This window comes from Physeter macrocephalus, chromosome 16 (assembly GCF_002837175.3).
Source record: "Physeter macrocephalus isolate SW-GA chromosome 16, ASM283717v5, whole genome shotgun sequence".
Classification (NCBI taxonomy): Eukaryota; Metazoa; Chordata; class Mammalia; order Artiodactyla; family Physeteridae; genus Physeter; species Physeter macrocephalus.
Window position 1 is genome coordinate 54,340,840 of NC_041229.1, and position 21,666 is coordinate 54,362,505.

General features: G+C 38.4%; 1 protein-coding gene across 6 annotated transcripts in view; it reads left to right on the plus strand.

The window, feature by feature from the left end:
• The first annotated feature begins 4,808 nt into the window (after window positions 1-4,808).
• The window catches only part of NARS2 (asparaginyl-tRNA synthetase 2, mitochondrial), a 141,833-nt gene continuing 124,975 nt past the window's right edge, over window positions 4,809-21,666 (plus strand). For 2 of the 6 annotated variants that reach the window (XR_003683631.2, XM_024131716.3), the window contains exons 1-5: window positions 4,810-5,267; window positions 8,224-8,333; window positions 8,840-8,960; window positions 10,940-11,080; window positions 16,789-16,869. Coding sequence is in view for 4 of the 6 variants with exons in the window: in XM_024131716.3 (XP_023987484.1) it covers window positions 5,127-5,267; window positions 8,224-8,333; window positions 8,840-8,960; window positions 10,940-11,080; window positions 16,789-16,869 (594 nt within the window). In the remaining 2 variants the exon portion in view is untranslated. Of the gene's footprint in view, window positions 5,268-8,223; window positions 8,334-8,839; window positions 8,961-10,939; window positions 11,081-16,788; window positions 16,870-21,666 lie in introns of all 6 variants that reach the window. The other 4 variants (XR_003683632.1, XM_055091498.1, XM_024131717.3 and 1 more) reach the window with 4 other exon arrangements.

Sequence of the window (21,666 nt, forward strand, 5' to 3'; positions counted from 1 at the left end):
TTAAGTAGTGTATTGTTTAGCCTCCATGTGTTTGTATTTTTTATAGATCTTTTCCTGTAATTGATATCTAGTCTCATAGCGTTGTGGTCAGAAAAGATACTTGATATGATTTCAATTTTCTTAAATTTGCCAAGGCTAGATTTGTGACCCAATATATGATCTATCCTGGAGAATGTTCCATGAGCACTTGAGAAGAATGTGTATTCTGTTGTTTTTGGATGGAATGTCCTATAAATATCAATTAAGTCCATCTTGTGTAATGTATCATTTAAAGCTTGTTGTTTCTTATTTATTTTCATTTTGGATGATCTGTCCATTGGTGAAAGTGGAGTGTTAAAGTCCCCTACTGTGAATGTGTTACTGTTGATTTCCCCTTTTATGGCTGTTAGTATTTGCTTTATATATTCAGGTGCTCCTATGTTGGGTGCATAAATATTTACAATTGTTATATCTTCTTCATGGATCGATCCCTTGATCATTATGTAGTGTCCTTCTTTGTCGTTTGTAATAGTCTTTATTTTAAAGTCTATTTTGTCTGATATGAGAATTGCTACTCCATCTTCTGATTTCCATTTGCATGGAATATCTTTTTCCATCCCCTCACTTTCAGTCTGTATGTGTCCCTAGGTCTGAAGTGGGTCTCTTGTAGACAGCATATATATGGGTCTTGTTTTTGTATCCATTCAGCCAGTCTGTGTCTTTTGGTGGGAGCATTTAATCCATTTACATTTAAGGTAATTATCGATATGTATGTTCCTATTCCCATTTTCTTAATTGTTTTGGGTTTGTTATTGTAGGTCTTTTCCTTCTCTTGTGTTTCTTGCCTAGAGAAGTTCCTTTAGCATTTGTTGTAAAGCTGGTTTGGTGGTGCTGAACTCTCTCAGCTTTTCCTACTTTGGGATTTAGATAGAGTTGGTTCATGAAATTCAAGGGACTCTCTAACTCTAAAACTCTTAAATGATGGAGGGTGTTCACTCGGATACAACACCCATTCCTCTATCACAAAATTCACAAGATGCTTCAGTTATTAATACTGTCAACAGCCCTGTGAAGGAAGTTTGACTTCCCAAAGATCCACAGCTATGATGAGATCTGAACCAGGACTTCTGGTTGCCATGCTAGTGTTCTTTTTCACTATGCTATTGAAAATGATAGGAGGTGGGGTGGGATTATAGTTGAAATGGAATTTTGAGGGGGAAAAAAAGAGGATCAAAACATAGTATCTCTAAAATAATGAGATATTCTTTCTTACCCAGCATTGGTAAAAATTAGAAAGTCTGACTTTATCAAATGTCATTAAAGGCATGGAACTCTGGGAACTCTTAGAAGCCTGTTGTGGGGTGTTTAAATTGGAAGCAATTTGAAGAGCAATTTGGTAATATCTAGTAAAGCTGAAGATGCATATACCCCAGGCTTATGATCCTGAGAAACTCTTTCATGTGTATCCAGTATATTTATTGCAGCATTTTTGTAATCAAGGGCAGATCCAGTTCTGTGGGACTCAAAGCTTATGTAATTTGGGAGGTTCTCTTTAAGAAAAATAATACAAAATTACAGATACTAAAGTAAATATTTATTTGGAATGAGAAGAAATTTCTTGAGCCTTGGAAATCCATGTCCCTTTATTCTGAGTTCCTTTATAAATGCTTTCTGATTGCTTCCTCTCTCACCCTACAATTCCTAGCAATTGCCAGCACTGCAGGGGGGAAAGAGATGGGAGGGAAGGCAGAGGGGAGATGTGCATGAGAATAAGGGGCTCTAAATTTCATGAGCTTCATGGTAAATCCGCCTCTGTTTGTAATACAGAAACACTGAAAACAGCCCAAATGGCTATCAGAATGAGAATGAATAAATTATGGTACATTTATATAATGGAATATTAAAAAGAATGAACTAGACCTACATGGATATATCTCAAAAACTAAATTTGAGTTGGTTACTAATGCTCTGCTGTGTGTATTCCTTTAATTGACCATTTACTCATCAGTTTCTCTTTCTAGATTATGAGCTGCTTTTCTGAAAGTTCCAAACTACAAACGTGACTTTTTATGCTCTGTGCATGTACCTTACCATTTTTCAAGTTAAGTTATAGTCATGATTGTTAGCTCCTTCAGAGAAACCCAAGATGCTTACAATATCCACTTCTTTTCTACATCTAATGTCTCCATAATTTCTGCATCAAGTACTATGTTCCTTTGCACTCTGAAGTCATGACCTTGAAATCAAGTTTTGGGTGTTGAAAGTTTTATGACTAGATTCAAGAACAATGAAAACCATGAACACTGACTGGTACTCCATGGTAGTATGGGGTATCAGCATAGTGCCTACCTTTTAGAAGCTCTGAAGCTTTGCAAGTTTAGCTGGAAACTGTCAAGCCGAGCTGGTTAAAACCTTCCGCAAAGCTGACAAGTAATGCTGACAGTGTTCATTTGCATACACCTGCAGTATCAAAAGGTAACAGGAAGGATGTTTCATTTCTGTTCCTCACTTCAGAGCACTTCAGGGAACTCCATGGATCATAGAGAGCCTGGTATGCATGCTAAAGAAAGCAAGTCCTCTTTATGTTGTAGGGAGAACAACTGAAGGGTTGCTTGGATTACAAATGGGTAAGAGAATGGACTCTAGTGCCAAACTGCCAGTGTAACTTGGTACAAATTATGAAGCCTCTCTGAGTTTCAGTTTCTCCTTTGAAAACTGGGGATGATGCTACTATCCCTACTTCAGAGGGCTGTTATGAGGATTAAATGAGTGAATATGTGAAGACTATATTAACAGTATACATTAATATTAACATATTAATCCTGGAACATAGTAAGGATTCTATGGCACTAGCCATCATTATTACCAGCAGTAATATATTCATTTTAGAAAGATCACTCTGGCAACTGTCTGGAAGATGATGAATCTAAAAGAGGAAGTGTCACTCCAACACTGAAAATAGAAATAAATAAGATGATGACATGATTTGATACAGTACAGAGAGTGGCTTGAACTTAGCACCAGACACACAAATATTGTAGTCAACTTTCAGTGATCTACGTTTTAAATGAACTATCGCTAGTTTTCAGTTTCACCCACTGGTTTCCCTTGCCTTCATCATACTACCGGCCAGTGGTCCCCTGCTCAGAAAACAACTCTTTGACTTAAACAAGTAGTAGGTGACAGGGTAAAAGAAGTCAGGATCCTCACTCTCTGAGATTCAGACTTCAGTTCTTAAGATGCACACTGGGGAGGACCAGGTTAAGAAAGAAGGCAAGACAAACAGACGGCCTGGGTAGGAAGTGAGCCAACTGGTCACTATTTTTGGTCCCTTGGACAAGGTAGCATAGTCAAAGAGGAGATTTCAACTGGGATACATATCATTGGTATGTATGCCAGATTGTCTTGTTCCCCAGATTTTGCAGCCAATACCAAAGACATACTTTTTTTTTTTACGGCCCATAGCTACATAATTCAGAAGGCATTTAGCTGCAAGTTTCCATATTTCTGTTCTCAAGGTTCAAGAAGTGTCCAAGAACTTGGTATTTTCATGGGTGGTATTTTCTAGTCTGTTTTGAGAACAGTTTTACAATTCTTCCAGGCTTTTTGCCCTCCTGGCAACCGTTCTTGCCCACCTTCTGGCAGGAAACACTCTTTCCTACATCCCAACCTGGCAAAATGCTGATCCTCCTCCAAAACTCAGCTTATTTCCTTTTGTAGGCTACCACTTCACTTGGCTTATACATTTATATTGGTACTTATTAGTTTATATTACAATTCTCTGTTTTCTTGCCAGTCTCCATGTCTAGACCATGAGTTCCTTGATGGAAGGAACAACGGTTTTATTTCCCACCTTGGAGAGACTGTATAGCATAACAGTTTAGTGGATGGAGCCAAGATTTCCAGGTTTAAATCTCACATTTATAGAATGTATATCCTTGAGCAAGTCATTTAACATTTCTGTGCCTAAGTTCTCCTGTCTGTAAAATGGGCATAATAATAGTGCAACTTGAACTAACTAGCCCTGACTTCTTTCTTTTAATCAGATAGAAAACTAGTTCATGAGTATCAGTGAGTTACAGAAAAAAAAGGTTTTTTTGATACGTTTAAAAGGTGGTCTAATACATGAAGGGGTCATTGTTTCCAGGTCAAATAAACGCAGATAACTGTGTTGGAAAAGGAAAGAGAGAGGCTCAAAGATTCTGGCAGGCAGTGCCCAGCAATTCCTCCACTCTCTCTCCAACAGTTTCACACTGTCATGCCTTCTCTGACTACCCCATTCCAAGTCTCTTCACTTACTCTTACCGGTCAAAGGGTTACCTTCTGTAGCAAGCCATCTTTGGCATCCCACGCTTAGGCTGTGTCAGGGAACTGATCACCCTTTTATTCAATTGTCTGTTTAGATGTCTGAAACCACTCAACTGTGACTTTAGCAGGGGCTCTGTCTTGTTTTTCTCTGTTCTCAAAACTCCGAAAAGACTGATCCCCTCACGCTAATCCTCTCAACAATCAAGAGTCTCCTTCTGGTCCGCTTTCCTTCTGCGTCAGTCACTCCTTGCCCTTCACTTTGCGTTCCTCAGCATCACCTGGAAGCTTTAGAAATGAAGACTCTCATACCTCGTCCCAAGTGGGTTACCTAGTTCCTTCAACGCTAACCTCTACAACACTAGCGTCTTAACCCCGCCCCATCTAAGCTCCTTACCCCGCCCCTTCCTCCGCTCGCCTCCTCTTTAAATGGAGTCACAAGTACGCATGCTCCCTCTGAACTTCCTCGTAGCGTGATGACGTTAGCATTGGCGTGGTGACGTAGGGGTGGGTGCCCAGCGTGTTTCAGCTAGGGGGCCGGGCTTGAGTTTAGAAGCTACGGGGGGTTGTGGGGTGTCCAGGAGCTTAAGGCGCCGCGCTTTCTCTTTGGCGTTCGCCGCAGAACGTCTTGTGTCCTTTCCGCGCTTTCGGAGAGGGGGAAAGCAGAGCTTCTTCACGAGCTGGGGCCCGTGAAGGAGAAGGGAGCCAGCGGGGGACTCTGGAGCGCCTGAGGGCAGGACTGCGGCCCGGAAGAGGGGAGGAGCAGAGAGGGTTCCCGTAGGCAGGGTCCGCACGCGCTGGGATCAGGGCTGGTCCCGAGAAGGGCCTGGGGCGGCCGCGCTATGTTCGGGGCCCGGTGCCTGCTCCGATTCCTGCGCTCCTGTTCCTCGGCTCCTTGCCCAAGGCACAAACCTTCAGCCAAACTGAGCGTGCGGGACGCTCTCGGGACCCAGAACGCAAGTGGGGAGCGCGTTAAGGTCCAGGTTAGTGTATCGGAAGGGGGTGGGTTTGTCCGTTTCGTTGACTGATATGGCACTTCCATGTCTAGGCTTGCCTTGTGCTGTCGGGTCGGACAGAACGACCGGCAGGGGAAAGTTAGAAAATGTAGGCAATCGTGTGGGTCCACGTTTTTCTCCTCTCATTGGTTACCGTTAGTTTTGCCTGGAAAGTGCTGGAACTTTGCTTTCATGATACAGGTTATTACCCGTAAACTTGTTAATCATACAGCAAAATGAACGAGCCCCTTTTGTCCCTCATAACGTGTGTCCACAGTTACATAGTTCCTTGAGTGCAGGAACTGTGTCTTACCCGTCTTGATAGTCACACATAGCTGGCAGTAAATATTTGTTCAACTAAACCATACCTTTTATTCACCTCTTAACCACCTCAGTGCTTAAAATGGGGCTTTGCATATAATTTATGTTAATAAATTAGGAGAAGGAGTGGAGTGTAGCAGTTTGAAAGAGCTCTGGAGTCAAGGTGCCTCGGTTTAAATCTCCGCCGCTTAGTAGCTTGTTAATTATGGGCATGTCACTTAACGTGCTCTAAACCTCAGTTGCCTCTTATGAGAATGGAGATAATAGTCCCTATCTCACAGAATCCTGAAGATTAGTTACAAAACATTTAGGACAGTGGCCCACCGTGAATAAATGTAAGTTGCTATCATTTCTCTTGTTAATATTTGCAGCGGCTCCACATAGAAGGTACCTCCTTAAAGGAGCAGACCGAGCAAGGAGATTTGACTTACTAGGTTGCTGAAACACACCGATGCAGTTATTTTTGCTGTCCTCACATATCCGTGATTTTTAGCAGTATGACCAATTTCCCCCTCTTTGCATTTCTTTGGGTTTCATATTCTTTCTGTTATCCAAATCAAAACTTTTTCTTGCATTGATCTGTTAATTCGACATACATTAATACCTTTGTGTGCTAGTCTAGAGAGGATTCAAATATGAAAAGAACAGAACCTACTCGCTAGGTTAGAGGCTTTCACTTTAGTGCTGTGCAGTCTAATTTAGAAGTATCTGAATTGAGTGGTACTGTAATTGTAAAATACACACTAATTTTGAAGAACAGAAGAATGCAGACTATCAGTATTTTTAATATTGATTACATGTTGATATATATTTTGGGTTCAATAAAATATACTATTAAAATTAATTTAACCCATTTCTTTTTTATGTAACCACTAAAAAAGTAAAATTACATATGTGGCTTACATATTTTTGTCAGGCAGCCCTGGTCTGATGGCTAAGACAAGAAATGACAACAATGTGATAAGTATTAGTGGTATAAATAGAAAACTTTGAGAATACAGAGAGGGAAGTTCTTAACAGTGTGAGGAGGTCAAAGAAGACTTCTTGCGTGAGGTGACATTGCAGCTGAGTCTGGAAAGATGTGTTCCTCAGGCACAGGAACCAGGGATAGGGTGGAAATATCATTTCAGAAGAGCTTGTTGACAAGAACATGAACTTTGAACTGAGATCTGTGTTTGAATTCCACCTGTACTACTTGGTAACCTTGAGTATTTAACAAGGTTATCCTAACTTCTCTAAATATGTTTCATCTCTAAAGTGATAGCTCTTGTGAGGATTAAGTAGAAAAATATTTAAAGAGCTTAGGACAGAAGCACATTAAACAGTGCTCCATAAATGTTAACTTTTAGTAACAAGTAAAAAGCAAGGCATTGGCGCTTTGGATTGGGCATGTTCAAGTTATGAAGGGCCTTGTACGTGAGACTGAGGCAATTTACGCTTTATTCAGTGTAGCCCTGGAGAAAGGTCAAGCGCTTCCTAGTAGACTTGGGTTTAAATTCAGGCTCTACCGTTTACCAGCAGTCTGCCCTCAGGCAAGTTATTTAACTTCTCTGAGCCTCACTTCTTCACTTGTAAAATGGGAATAATGATAATCCACATTGCTGTGTGAGGAGGAGGTGAAACAGTATATGAAGAAGGTAGTAAAATGTTTGTCACATAGTAGATGTTCAGTACATGATAGATATTCTTCCACTGGAAAATATTCATGGATTTTCTACTCTGTGCCTGACAATAGCCTTCAATGCAACTAAAAATGTGATTCCTAAACCCACAAAATATTATGGACATGCAAATAAGTAATAGAAGGGCTTTAATAACAGTGTCTATTAGGATGTGGTGGGGATACAAAGAAAGTCAGGATCAGTACAGTTTTTCTAAGTAGGATAATCTCACTTTTCCCAAGCACGTTTGATGTTAACCGAACACCATCAACTGTTTTACAGTTGTTCAGAGGTTGCTAGAATATTCTCTCAACCTCTATGCTAGTTAAATTTAACTAGCATAGAGGTTGTCATCTGTGAGAGAGCTGTTTTTAGTGTTCTACTTGAAGACATCTCATTTGTACTCATGCATACCTGTCATTTAAATTCAGAGTGTCTTTGAAAGTTTATGTGCTACTTAATATGATCATAATAAGTTTCTTGAGAACTCTTTTAGTATGATACTTTGTAAAAAAAGAAAACCCCATAAAGATGTTTCTAGTCTATAACTACATAATCTCCCTTCTGGGAATTTGATATAAAAGGAGAAAGGAACCAAAATATGTGCCCTGTTATGTGTAATGGTGGGGGAGAGGGGCAGGGGCAGGAAGAAAACCTGGAATATTAGGGGGATTGGTTATGTGAATTAGGCTTATCAACCTAACGGGATTTGGGACATCTTATTCAGAATGATGAGCTTTATTAACAAAACGACAGCAACAAAAAAGGTGGAATGCCAAAGCTGTATTTCACTGTGATGAGGACCATATAAAATTATATATGCATATTGGTAAACTAAAAGCAATTGATTTGTTCAGGCAGGATTATGAAGACTTTTTTTTTTTCATTTAGTCCTCTGTATGTGTAATGAAAATATACAATGTTTGTATTTTAAACTCACATTTAGAAATATTTCTCATTAGGGATGGATTCGTTCAGTCCGATCCCAGAAGGAAATCTTGTTCCTGCATGTAAATGATGGGTCATCTTTGGAAAGCCTTCAGGTTGTAGCAGATTCAAGCTTTGACAGTAGGTGAGGTTTTTTTTGTTTGTTTGTTTGTTTTTAAGAGAACTTTGATTTTTTTTCATCTCCTCTGTTCCACATTTCCCTAATCCGAGTGTTCATATTGCCCCGAGTGTTCATATTGCCCCCTCAAATCTGCTTTTCATAGCTTTGAGGCTCAAGTCCAAATACTTAGAATCAAGATCCTTTTCTCCTCTCTCTAACATCTTCACATGACAATATCCCCCATCTATCCTTTGCTTCTCTCTCAACTATGTGCAGCTCTTAACCCAATTAAAGGTAAAATCTTCTATCATTAAATGATTTAGGGACTTCCCTGGCGGTCCAGTGGTTAAGACTCCATGCTCCTAATGCAGGATTTGATCCCTGGTCAGGGAATTAGATCCCGCACGCCGCAACTAAGACCCGGTTCAGCCAAATAAATAAATAATAGTTTAATGTTCTGAGAGCAAGGTTGGTATTAATATGAAGGCTACATGTAAGATCTTGTTTATGCTATTGTTTTGTTATTATAGAGAACTGGCCTTTGGGAGTTCTGTGGAAGTTCAGGGGCAGCTGGTAAAAAGTTTGTCCAAAAGGCAAAATGTGGAACTGAAGGCAGAAAAAATTGAAGTTGTTGGAAATTGTGATGCCAAGGTATGTGTTGTGACACGATTATGGAGGCCGTTAGGGCTTAATTTAAAACATTAGCAATGTTTTAAGTGTGATTATTGGGAAGATGGCACTTGGAACATTTCGATTGTGACTTCCTAGATAATTGAAACAGGCTATAGACTGAGGAATGTAGAAACAGTAGCAAAAAGTATTTATGTAGATGGCGGAGCCTTAGGAGTGAGAGCTAAGTGATAATACTCTGTGTATCTCTGTGGTGCCTGTCACTGTTGAGATTTGCCACTTTACAGGCATGCCTAGTCAGCAGCAGTGGCAAAGACATACCAGGGCAAACCACATTCTTAGGAAAGCTCTGCCTAGAAATTACTTTTGCATGATCTAGAACTGTACCATCTGGTGCAATAGCCACTAGCCACTCATGGCTATTTAATATTAAATCAGTTAAAATTAAATTAAAAATTCAGTTCCTCGGTGACATTAGCCACATTTCAAGTGCTCAGTAGTCACATGCAGCTAGCAGCTAACGTACTGCATTGCACAGGTACAGATCATTTCTGTTTATCACAGAAAATCCTGTTGGATGTTGCTAGAGTGTGGGGATGCTTAGGCTGAACAAAGATAAGAAATTCTACATTAAGACATGTTTATTCCTGTTTTTGCAAGACTCTTCTGTTAGTAGCTTTTTATGTATAGCCTGATAAAGAGGTTAGAGGGAATAAAACCATAGATTATCAATCCAGTTTCTATTTGGAGAAAATGAGACCCAGTCAGGTAAAATGACTTACATTAGGTCATGTTGCTGATTAGTGGCACAGCTGAAGTTTATGTGCTAGCCATTTTAACCCCCTGTGGTTTAGCTATACTCATCTTCAAATATTAAATGAACAAAAAATGAGGAATATAGGGAAATAGCATTTTAATTCAAATTCATTTTTAGTTCCTTTGGATAATTGAAATGTTAACCATTTTTAATTTTGCTTTTTTAGAGGGATGTTTGATTATTAAAAATTTGCCATGTGTTTTACTCTTCTTAAATTGTTTTCCCTTGGTGGGTATTGATGCTTTCCACTACTCTTCCCCCTCATTTCAGTGTCATTTTTAAGTATTCAGCATTAGGGAATTCTGAACCTGCTAACAGTCCCCAGATTCCTATTAATGTGATCATATATTGTCACTTTCGTAGGTATGGGACCTATTTCTATATGACATAAATTAATGTGTGCACAAGGCCTAAAAGGAATAGATAGCTATGTTGGTAGCCTGTTTTGAGTTCTTTTACTTAGCTTCTCTGTTCTCTTTTTTATTGAAACTTTGGTTTTGGTCTGCAACTTTTATCCTATCTTCTCAATCTTGTAAAATGAGTGTGGGCAGGGAAATTTTTCTAGGTAGAGTCATACTTTCCTTTAAAATTTTTATGAATATACATTGCTCATCCAGATGACAGAAAGCTGTTGACCCTTGCTCATGTTCTGAAACAGCAGCACATGTTGATAAATGGTGATAAATAGTGCTAATTGATTATGAGCGCTTGTGGGCTTTCAAGACGTTTGGGCAATTTTAAAATTCAATACCAGCTGTGTGTATACAGCTGTAGAAAACATAATGTTTAATGTCTACAGTATTCTAAACTCATGTGTGCCAAACAGTGGAGTGTTTTGGGTAACTGTATCCTAATCTCTCTATTTGTAAGTAGTGATTGATAGCTAACGGAGAGAAATTTGATAAATAACAGATTAGCCTTGGTGATAATAAGTAACTTTGCCCAAGGTTCCAAAGCTAATAAGTAGTAGAGCTGAATTTAAACCCACATCTTTCTGATTTCACTCACTGTTCTATTAACTTGTTAGAATTAATGTGGACCATGTTCAGTTATGTTAAGAAATAAGGAACGAAAGCATCTTAGTTTTATTCTAAAGCACTACTATTTAACAAATGCCCTGTAAACTGATTTTATAAAACTGTATTTCCTTTATCTTCTAACTTTTTTTTCCTTTTATTGTCAGGCTTTCCCTTTTAAATATAAAGAGAGGCATCCTCTGGAGTATCTGAGACAATACCCTCACCTTAGGTGTAGGACTAATGTTCTGGGTTCTATACTGAGGGTTCGCAGTGAAGCCACAGCTGCTATCCATTCTTTCTTTCAGGTAAGGAGCTTTGCTTCTAGGTTTTCTTTCTTGTGAAGAAGTTGAATAATTGTAATACTGGAGTATTATCCTGAAAGTTCTTCGGGTTATTTATTCCAAGCACCCTTTATTGGGTGTGTGGTACTTTTTTCTTTGGCTGATTTTAAATTTTCTGTTTATCACTGGTTTTGAGTAATTTGATTAATGTGTGCCTTGGCACAGTTTTCTTTATGTTTCTTGTGTTTGGAGTTCATTGAATTTCTTGGATCTATGCATTTTAATTTTCACCAAGTTTTTCAGTCATTATTTCATCAAATATCTTTTATGTTACCTCTCTCCTTTGGGGACTTCAGTTACCCATATATTAGGCCACTTGATGATATCCCGATAGCTCTCAGATGTTCTTTTCTTTTTAAAAAGTCTTTTTTTTCCAGTGTGTTTCTTTTGGATAGTTTCTATTACTATGTCTTCAAGCTTACCGATCTTTTCTTCTGCAGTGCCTAATTTCTTATTCCTATCCAGTGCATTTTTCACCCCATATCTAAGTGAAAGTCTTCATATCTAAGTGTTTGATTTGGGCCTTTTTTTTTTTTAGTGTCTTCCATGTCTCTACTTAAATTTTTTGAACATATACAATACAGTTTTAGTTAAGACTGTACAGTTTTCATAGGTGTTTAGTAACTTTTTATGTCCTTTTAACGTGTCAGCTATAGTCAGTTTTAATTGATTAGTCTCTTCATTATGGATTATGTTTTCCTGCTTCTTCGTATATCTGCTAATCTTTGATTAGGTGCCAGACCTTGTGAATTTTACCTTGTTGGGTGCTGGATTTTTATAAAGCTTCTTAAGCTTTGTTTTGGTATGTAGTTAAGTTACTGGAAGGGTCTTGCTTTTATGATTTGTTAAGTAAATCTGGAGCAGTGCTCAGTCTGGGTCTAATTATTCCCCACTACTGAGGCAAAGCCTTCCTGAGTATTCTAGCTAGTGCCTTGTGAATTACAAGATTTTCCAGTCTGGTTTGTGGGAGCAGGCATTGTTTCCAGCCCCATACGGGCACCAGGCACTGTTTCCTCTAATCGTTGTGGATGGTTCTTTCCCTGGCCTTGGATAGTTTCCTCACTTGCATGTGCTGATCATTCCTCCACCTAATACTCCAGGGTGACTCCCTGTACATCTCTGGAGTTGTTGGACAGGTCTCTGCTCTCTGGTACTCTGTCCTGTCAATTCTAGCCACTTTGGTCTCCTCAACTCAGGGAGTCTTCTGGGCTCCACTTTATTTCTCCCTTCTTCCTGTGGCCTGGAAAATCTCAAGGTAGTAAGCTGGGCTGCTGGTAGGGTTCACTGTGTTTGTTTCCTATCTCTCAGGGATCACTCTCCTTTGTTGTCTGATATCCAGTGTCTTGAAAACCATCATTTCATGTGGTTTGCTTGTGAATATTTTTGTTTTGTTTTTGTTTTATTTTTGTTGTTTCAAATGGGAGGGTAAATCTAGTTCCTGTTTCTACATCTTGGTCACAGACATTTTATATACAGTAAGCACTAATTTTAAAAAATTATTGGTGTTGATCAAGTAGATTGATCTAATGCCTAAAGACATTTTGTTTCATTTAGCTTTGCTTTTCAGCCATTTCCCCCAACCCGGGAAAGCCACAGTGGAATGTAGTTGGTAAGTTGATGAGGTGAAGAAACCCTCCATCCATGTGGTGGATGGAAGGGCTCCAAAAGCAAGAGTGACCCAATGGATAAAGTTCAGTATTATTCCATGTAGTTTTGGAACTCTTCCTAATCCACTTCTCCAGATCCAGCTCACTTGCAAAGATTGTCTGACAGCATACCCTTCCCTTGGACGGCATCCAAATTCATGCAGACCCAGCCCTGCCATAGCACACGAAGAAAGTTCTTGCTCTTTGAAAAGCTCCTTAAGAGGTAATTTTTGGTGTGACAGCTAAAGAACATCATGGCTTTAAAGCATAAGAATAAACAAAGGAAAATAAATCACATTATACAGTGTCATCCCATTATAGTGTGAAAGGGTGTGTTTACATATGCTCTCATAAACTTTCTTATGCATCTTCCATATGGCTTTTCTTTCTTTTTTTTTTTTTAATATAAATTTATTTATTTATTTTTGGCTGTGTTGGGTCTTTGTTGCTGCCCACGGGCTTTCTCTAGTTGCGGTGAGCAGGGGGCTACTCTTCGTTGCGGTGCGTGGGCTTCTCATTGCAGTGACTTCTCCTGTTGCAGAGCACGGGCTCTAGGCGCGCAGGCTTCTGTAGTTGTGGCTCGAGGGCTCTAGAGCGCAGGCTCAGTAGTTGTGGCGCATGGGCTTAGTTGCACCGTGGCATGTGGGATCTTCCTGGACTTGAACCCGTGTCCCCTGCATTGGCAGGTGGACTCTTTACCACTGTGCCACCAGGGAAGTCCCATCCATATGGGTTTTCAGTAGTGCTTGAACCAAACAAACAGAAAATTTGTTCAGATGTAAAAATCTTCTTTCCCTATATGGCCTTAACAGCTGATAAAGTCAGTGGATCTGCTTTAATTCTGAAAGTTTTATGGATTTCTGGCCAGTAGGTGGTGGTATTGGCAATCCATTAACAAGTGGGCTTTACCTAATTTACACATTTCTTATTACTTGAAGTTTTCACAGGTATGTAAATAATTTTAAAATAATAATAAAAAAACTAGAAAACTCTGAAATCAAAGAATAAGCAAAGTAAAGTAAAATTTAAAAAACATTTTAGGTGGTTGAAAATAATGAATTTTAGCACTGCTGGTGATGGTTATAAAGGTGGGTACTTTTGAGTCTTATAAATTCACTTTTTAATTGTAAAGCTCTGGAAAATATAATCCTGATACCTCCTTCTAAGATGTTACCCACTTGTGTATGTGACAGGATTGAATTGTTTAAAGAAATCATGGGAGTACTATAGGACATATTAAATATTAGTTATATATTATCCTATATTTGGTACTGTTTCTATGTTTGTTACTTTAGGCTCCCTAAAAGATGTTAAGAACTAAAATGTAAAATTTTCAAAAATTTCAGACCTTGAAATATAGGGAAAAAGAAACTTGAGCACAAACCTTTTAGTTAGGATACTTTAAGAATCTAGAGTTTTTTGGTTTGAGTATCAAAAATGTTTAGTGTATAACTTGCTTTCCTTATGAAATTGCCACATTTGCTGAGTACTAAAACATGACTATCTAGAATCCTCAAAAAATGAGTTATTTACAAGAGCTGAGTTTCTCATATAATAGGATTATCTCTTTAGGCACCAATGTTTTTTCTAATTTCCAGTGGAAGTTATCCTAAAATGTATTACATACTTCCCTGGCTTCCTGAAGTGAGTCAACAGAAAGGAGTTTGCCCTTTCTTGGTGAGTTGAGGTTCTTCCTCTGAGTATCAGATTGTTCTCTTCTCAGTATGGCAGTGCCTTCAAAGCCTGTCACGGTGAGGAGTGTTCTTTGACCCTGTGTTGAATGACCCTGGACTGCTGTGTCTTTGAGTTCCTGTGACTGCTTTTTATGGGGTGTTTTTTTGGTTTTTGTTTTGTTTTTTTGGTCTCCTCTTGCTGTCAGTTTTTGTCACCAGTGGTGTGTCTGTGGCTAGCAATTGCTGTCATGTTTCTTTTATGTTGAGTCTGATTAAATAATATTTATTTTGTGTGTGTTAAAGAAAAATATAGTCCATGACTCTTTGAGTGATGTGTATGGGCCTTAGTACATGAATTTTGTAATTTTCAGATACTCATTCATTGCCTTATAAATATCTGGTTATAGCAATGTGTGTCTATCACAATACTTAGATATTTAGAGGTGATGGGTGGGATCTGAATAATTGGGCCAAAATTTTTGACCCCTTCTCTGGCCTTCATCTCTCTCATTAGGAACCCCTTTGCTGTGGGATAGGATAAGTACCTGACCCTGGAACCCTACTGGAGGCAGCCACTGAGAGTACTTTTGCTATTTATTTTCCTACTTCTCTATCCACTTTCTCTTCTGTGGACTTTGTTCTCATCTTTGTTGTTTCTTTGTACCCTCTCCTGTATAACTTTTGGTGGTGATGATATAGACTTTGATATGATAAGCCTTGCTAGCACTGTTAAGGCTTAAAAAGCCGATGATGCCTTTTGAAAGGTTTAGCATTATTTGAGAACTGAGAATAATTCCCACTATTTGAGTGATTTTTTTAAAAAAATCCCATACAGTTATTTTCATAAGATTTACAGCATTTTTCCTTGTGGCAGTTGACCATTCCTAACTTAGGCAATTATATTTAGCCGTTAAATTTTCTCCTCCCTCTCGCCACCCTTGTTTCCTTTGGATTTTTCACTTCCTTTCTTTGTTTACTGCACTCATGCTCATAGTTGCCTTATGTGGAATAAATGATTCATGTCCATAATTCTTGGCTTCTAGGAGATAAAAATTTTATGCAGTAATGTTATTGATTCTATTTCATTTGTTCTCTGTAATGTGATCTGTGCAGCACCTCTCCACACGTTCTCAGATTAAGTACATATTTGAACACTTCCTGAGACTCCTAATTTATAGCTTGAAAATTTAATCAGTCTACATCATAAGGCAGGTCGTTGGCTGGATACTTTGTATCATAGCCAGAATACTTGAATTCAACCTTTTTAGGAAGGAAGGGGCAAATTTGGGAGGCCCCTGGTAATGCACTGACATATTTTACATTCCACCAGTAGGTACTGGCAGAATTTAGCAGAGAGTAGATGGGTATATATGAACTTATTGTATTGATGTCAAGAACAAAATGTTTACATTGAACACATACTCTTCTGCCTTTGAAGCATAAATTCACTTTAGCTGCCTCCACCTCCACCCTGCAGCATTTATGCTGTCTGTAACCTTTTGCCTACATCCATAGTCAAAGTGAAAGAAGCATAACCTTGAAGTTGCTGGGTTATTTCAGTTTTACTAGCAACAGCTTTTGTGGTTCACTAATGGAAATGGTCTCAGACTTTAGAGCAGAAGAATTGCAGTTGGGTGCCTTAGTAATGGATGGATTTGCTGCTCACAATCTTCCTTGAGGCAAAGGAAGTGCACTGCCTGTGCCACGTGCGGTGCACTGTGCCATCAATTTAATGACAGCCTTCCTAAAAATCATTCCTGCCTTTTTGCTGTTTATTTCTTCGGTCCCTGATTGTCAACCTTAATTTATCTCCTTTTTGGTGGTTTGTTACAATTGAGGGTCTCATTCCAAAATAACAACTTAATATTGATCACTTTTATTCCCTTAGCAGTGTGGGCAACATCATTATGCATTAGCCCTGAGTGAGTGAGTGTGCGTGTGTGTGCGTGTGTGCGTGCGTGTGTGTGTGTGTTAAATCACTATCAGTATGTTGGAAAAGTGGGAAGAAGAAATGGCACCAGAGAGAGATCCTGAGCACCTAGGTTCCGGTCCCGGCTCTGACACTGACTAGTTGTATGATTTTGTCCTCTCATTAAATCTCTCTGGGCCTCAATTTCCTTGTCTTTCCAGTGAGGAGATTGGACTAGATATTGTCTAAGTCAGTTGTGATTTAAAATTCTTTGTGCATAGTAAACTCTCCATTTGATATTTTAATAGTTTTATTTTGGGGATTAAGGAGGGATTTGATATGGCATTCTCTTAGTGCTATTTTAGTCATATAATGAAGTGTATGTTCTTGGAAGTGTTTCACATACAAATATACTGAGAAAAGTGGTTTCTCTTTTTCTTCCAGGACAGTGGCTTTGTGCATATTCATACTCCAATAATCACATCCAATGACTGTGAGGGGGCTGGAGAACTTTTTCAAGTTAAAGTAAGCTGTGCTTCCCATCTTGGGGGATATATTGCTCTTGATATTTTTCATTTGAGGGTTTGCTTTAAATTTAATGAGAGTTATGTGGCTAGAACATGAAATTTTGTTGATAATAATCCTTAAAAAATGTGTATAGAAAATTCACACTTCTCTAATTTTCTGTCCAGCCAGCTGTATTACTTACATTGTAACTGAAAGGAGTGGATTTTTAATTTAGTACTCTGTTTGCCTTTTTTAATAACTGTGAATTGGTGAACTAGAGAAATTTGAAGAAATTAATAAAAATTCTAAGATATCTTTTATGCAAATTCAACCCCCAAGTAATATTTTTGGGTGTAACTCTTATTTTAAGAGATGAACTAAAATTAGAAAAGTATACATGTGAATATTTTCTTTTTCAGAGTCTTTAGAAAATATATTTTTCATAAGAAATTATTTAGTCTGTATACCTCATGAAGGCTTTTATTGTAATTCTTTGTTCAGCAATTATTTTTTGAGCTCCTACTATGCGACACATATTGTCAGCCTGCTCTTGTTGCAGTAAATTTAAAAGTTACCAGTTTTTCTTACATGTAGGCAACTGAAAGCCTTTCATTTACCAATTAGACAGCCTGTTTAAAATCATTGGCCAGTAGTATAATAATGTACAAAGAGAAATGTATGTTGATGAGTGGTGCTTTTTGTATTTCTTTCATTTATTTACTGATTTCTATATCTCTGAGAAATCAAGATGCTTTATATATTTGGGTGATTCCATCAAATAAGAAGACCTGTATAAAACTTCTCTCTCTGGTTCAAAATATTCTGACTCTTGATAATGATGCTTTCTCTTCATATTATTGAACAGCATATTCACTGGGAGAAGTTATCCTGATGTGTCAAAGTCATTATTCAAAATAATAATCAAATGCTGTCTTTCTTCATATGTAGTTTGAAGAAATCTAGATGATAGCCTTCTGCAAAAAGCAGAATAAAAATGCTTGGTTGAACATTTAAAGTAGGAGTGTTAGCATCTGTATATGAGTTCAAAGAAGGCAGCAGATGATAAAATAACAATATGTAAATTGTAGAAAACATTCTCTTCTAGCCATTTATGTTGTTAAATTTCTCTTTGCACCTTAATAGTCATCTGAATATTGAAGTGAAGAGGAATTACCCACCTTAAATACATTTCATGATCCCTTAATCTAAACCACCAAATATTAAAAAGTAAATGATAGGGAAGGAAATGTATAATCTAAAGGAGTTTTTACAAATATGAAGGGAATTATTAAAGAGACCCAAGTTAATAAACAAGTAAAAAAAATCTGTTACAAACTTAAATCATTATAAATTTGGAGCTAACTGCTTTACCACCAGAGAAATCCCCTAAGCAAGTCTGAATGATTACTGTATGTGCATTTTGGACTCTAAACTACACAAGGTAAATTACCAAATAAGAATAAATACACAGAAAGGAGGAAGATGTATTTCTTTTTTTTTTATAATCGGGGCTTTTAAAATTTTATTTATTTATTTTTGGCTGCGTTGGGTCTAAGTTACTGCGCATGGGCTTTCTCTAGTTGCACAGAGTGGAGGCTACTCATTGCAGTGGCTTCTCTTGCTGTGGAGCATGGGCTCTAGGCAAGTGGGCTTCAGTAGCTGTGGCACGTGGGGTGAGTAGTTGTGACTTGCAGGCTCAGTAGTTATGGCACATGGGCTTAGCTGCTCCGCAGCATGTGGGATCTTCCTGGACCAGGGCTCAAACCTGTGTCCCCTGCATTGGCAGGCGGATTCTTAAACATTGTGCCACGAGGGAAGTCCGAAAATGTATTTCTGAAGCTAAACAAATGAGAAGTGTTCTATGTTCATAGTACTCCAGGGCCAGGTTGAGGAATTTTATGTAGTGGAATTAGGCTTTGTCTATTCAGAGTGTCAGAAAGGTGCTCTTGAATTCATTGATACTAGGCTCCTGCATTCAGGATCTAGCACAGGTTTCAGCAGTCTGTGCTTTTGTTTTATGAGCCCGCTGTCTTTGTTGCTTTCAGCAGTTCAGCGCCTAAGATTTGTCTTCTGCTTGCCAACACACTCTCCTTTGAAAGCAGTGCTCCTTCTTATTCCCACCTCACACATCTCTACACTTCCAAGCTTCATTGTGTGGATTTCTTCCTGACTGCATGTAGAGGCATAGGGGTTTGAGTCTTGGCACCCCACTGTTAGGAGGAAATGAAGTGTCACATCTAAATCCTTGCTTCTCTCAATAGTGCTCTTTTTTGCTCTGATAACAATGAAGTCCAGTAACTACTTAAAGATAAGGATGCCTGGTACATACTCAGGTTTGAGGACAGCAGTAAGATGCCACCTTGAAATGCACAGTAAGAACATAATATACTGTCGAGAAGTAAATGCATGTCCCATCATTTTAGGTTTTTTTCCTCATTCCCATTTCCTGCTTTAAGATTTCAGATATTTGCTAAGGTTTGGGGACTCCTGAATACACATGTAGGAAGTTGCATTCAAAGCATAATTTGTTATTCAGCAGACCTTTGGTACCATCTGTGTTCAAGATGCGGTGCTAAGTGTTAAGGGGATATAAAGATTAGTCAAGGTTCTGGTTGGTGAAGCTGGTGAGTTGGCAGGGCATAAGAGAGGAAGGAGCATGCTTTTCATTCACCGTTGATGTTACTTATCCTACAATATTCTTTGGTTGTACACCTTTTCCTCTTTGTTTTAGAGTCCTAGCTGAGTTCCCACAATTATGCTTGATCTTTATGATTCTGGAGTAACTAGTTTGTCTCTGAGAAGATAAAAGAGATTAAAGGCAAGAATTAGGGATTGTGGCAAAATCTAGACGTTGATAGGAAATAAGGTGAAACTGCTTTATGTATATATTTGAGGTTACAGTGTTACAAGTTATAAGTGGTATGAAATCTAGAGGGTAATTAGGTCCGGGAGGATTGACTTGGTCAGAAACATCTTCAAAATAAGTATGTGACTTAACTGTACCCTAGGGAGAGTACTTCAGGTAGGGGAAGAATGTGAGCAGAGTCAAGTAATTAAAATGAGTGTGGGGTTTTCACTGGATGCCAGATGAACAGATTAGAAGGTTTATGTTGGTGAATCATAAAAAGTAAAGTTGGGGTGTATAGGAATGAGAAAATGGAGCAGGTTTTTAAAAAACAACTTTATTGAGATACATTTTACATACCATAAAAATCAGTCACTTAAAGTATACTGTTCCATGGTTTTTAGTATATTCACAGAGTTGTGCAAGCATCACCACAATCTAATTTGAGAGCATTATATCACCCCAAAGTGAAACCCAGTACCCATTACCAGTCCCTTCCTGTTTCCACCCTGAGTTCTAAGTAACGACTAAATTGCTCTCTATAATTTGCCTCTTCTGGAGTGTTTCATATAAATGCAGTCATACAACGTATGGCCTTTTGTGTCAGGCTTCTTTCATTTAGCACAACGTTTTTGAGGTTCATACAAGTTGTAACATGTATCAGTACTTCATTCCTTTTATATCCAACTAGTATTCTATTGTATAGATAGCCAACGTTTTATTTATCCATTTAGCAGTTGATGGATGTTTGGATTATTTCTACCTTTTGGCTATTATGATTAATGCTACTATCAACATTTGTGAAATCGTTTGGATGAGTATATGATATCACTTCTCTTGAGTGGAATTGCTGGGTCACATGGTACCTTTATGTTTAATATTTTGAGAAACCACCAAACCATTTTCCAAAGTGGCTGCATCACTTTACATTCCCAACAGCAGTGTATGAAGGTTCCAATTTCTCCCCATTATCACCAACACTTATTGTTGCTCTTCATTTTTTTTTTAACATCTTTATTGGAGTATAATTGCTTTCCAAACCTTTTGGCTATTATGATTAATGCTACTATCAACATTTGTGAAATCGTTTGGATGAGTATATGATATCATTTCTCTTGAGTGGAATTGCTGGGTCACATGGTCGCTTTATGTTTAATATTTTGAGAAACCACCAAACCATTTTCCAAAGTGGCTGCATCACTTTACATTCCCAACAGCAGTGTATGAAGGTTCCAATTTCTCCCCATTATCGCCAACACTTATTGTTGCTCTTCATTTTTTTTTAACATCTTTATTGGAGTATAATTGCTTTCCAATGGTGTATTAGTTTCTGCTTTATAACAAAGTGAATCAGCTGTACATATACATATATCGCCATATCTCCTCCCTCTTGCATCTCCCTCTCATCCTCCCTATCCCACCCCTCTAGGTGGTCACAAAGCACTGAGCTGATCTCCCTGTGCTATGTGGCTGCTTCCCCAAGCTATCTATTTTACATTTGGTAGTATATATAAGTCCATGCCACTCTCTCACTTTGTCACAGCTTACCCTTCCCCCTCCCCATGTCCTCAAGTCCATTTTCTACCTCTGCATCTTTATTCGTGTCCTGCCCCTAGGTTCTTCAGAGTCCCCTTTTTATTTCTTTAAATTCCATATATATGTGTTAGCATACGGTATTTGTTTTTCTCTTTCTGACTTAACTTCACTCTGTATGACATTCTCTAGGTCCTTCCACCTCACTACAAATATCTCAATTTCGTTTCTTTTTATGGCTGAGTAATATTCCATTTGTATATATGTGCCACATCTTCTTTATCCATTCGTCTGTTGATGGACACTTAGGTTGCTTCCATGTTCTGGCTATTGTAAATAGAGCTGCAATGAACATTGTGGTACATGACTCCTTTTGAATTATGGTTTTCTCAGGGTATATGCCCAGTAGTGAGATTGCTGGGTCGTATGGTAGTTCT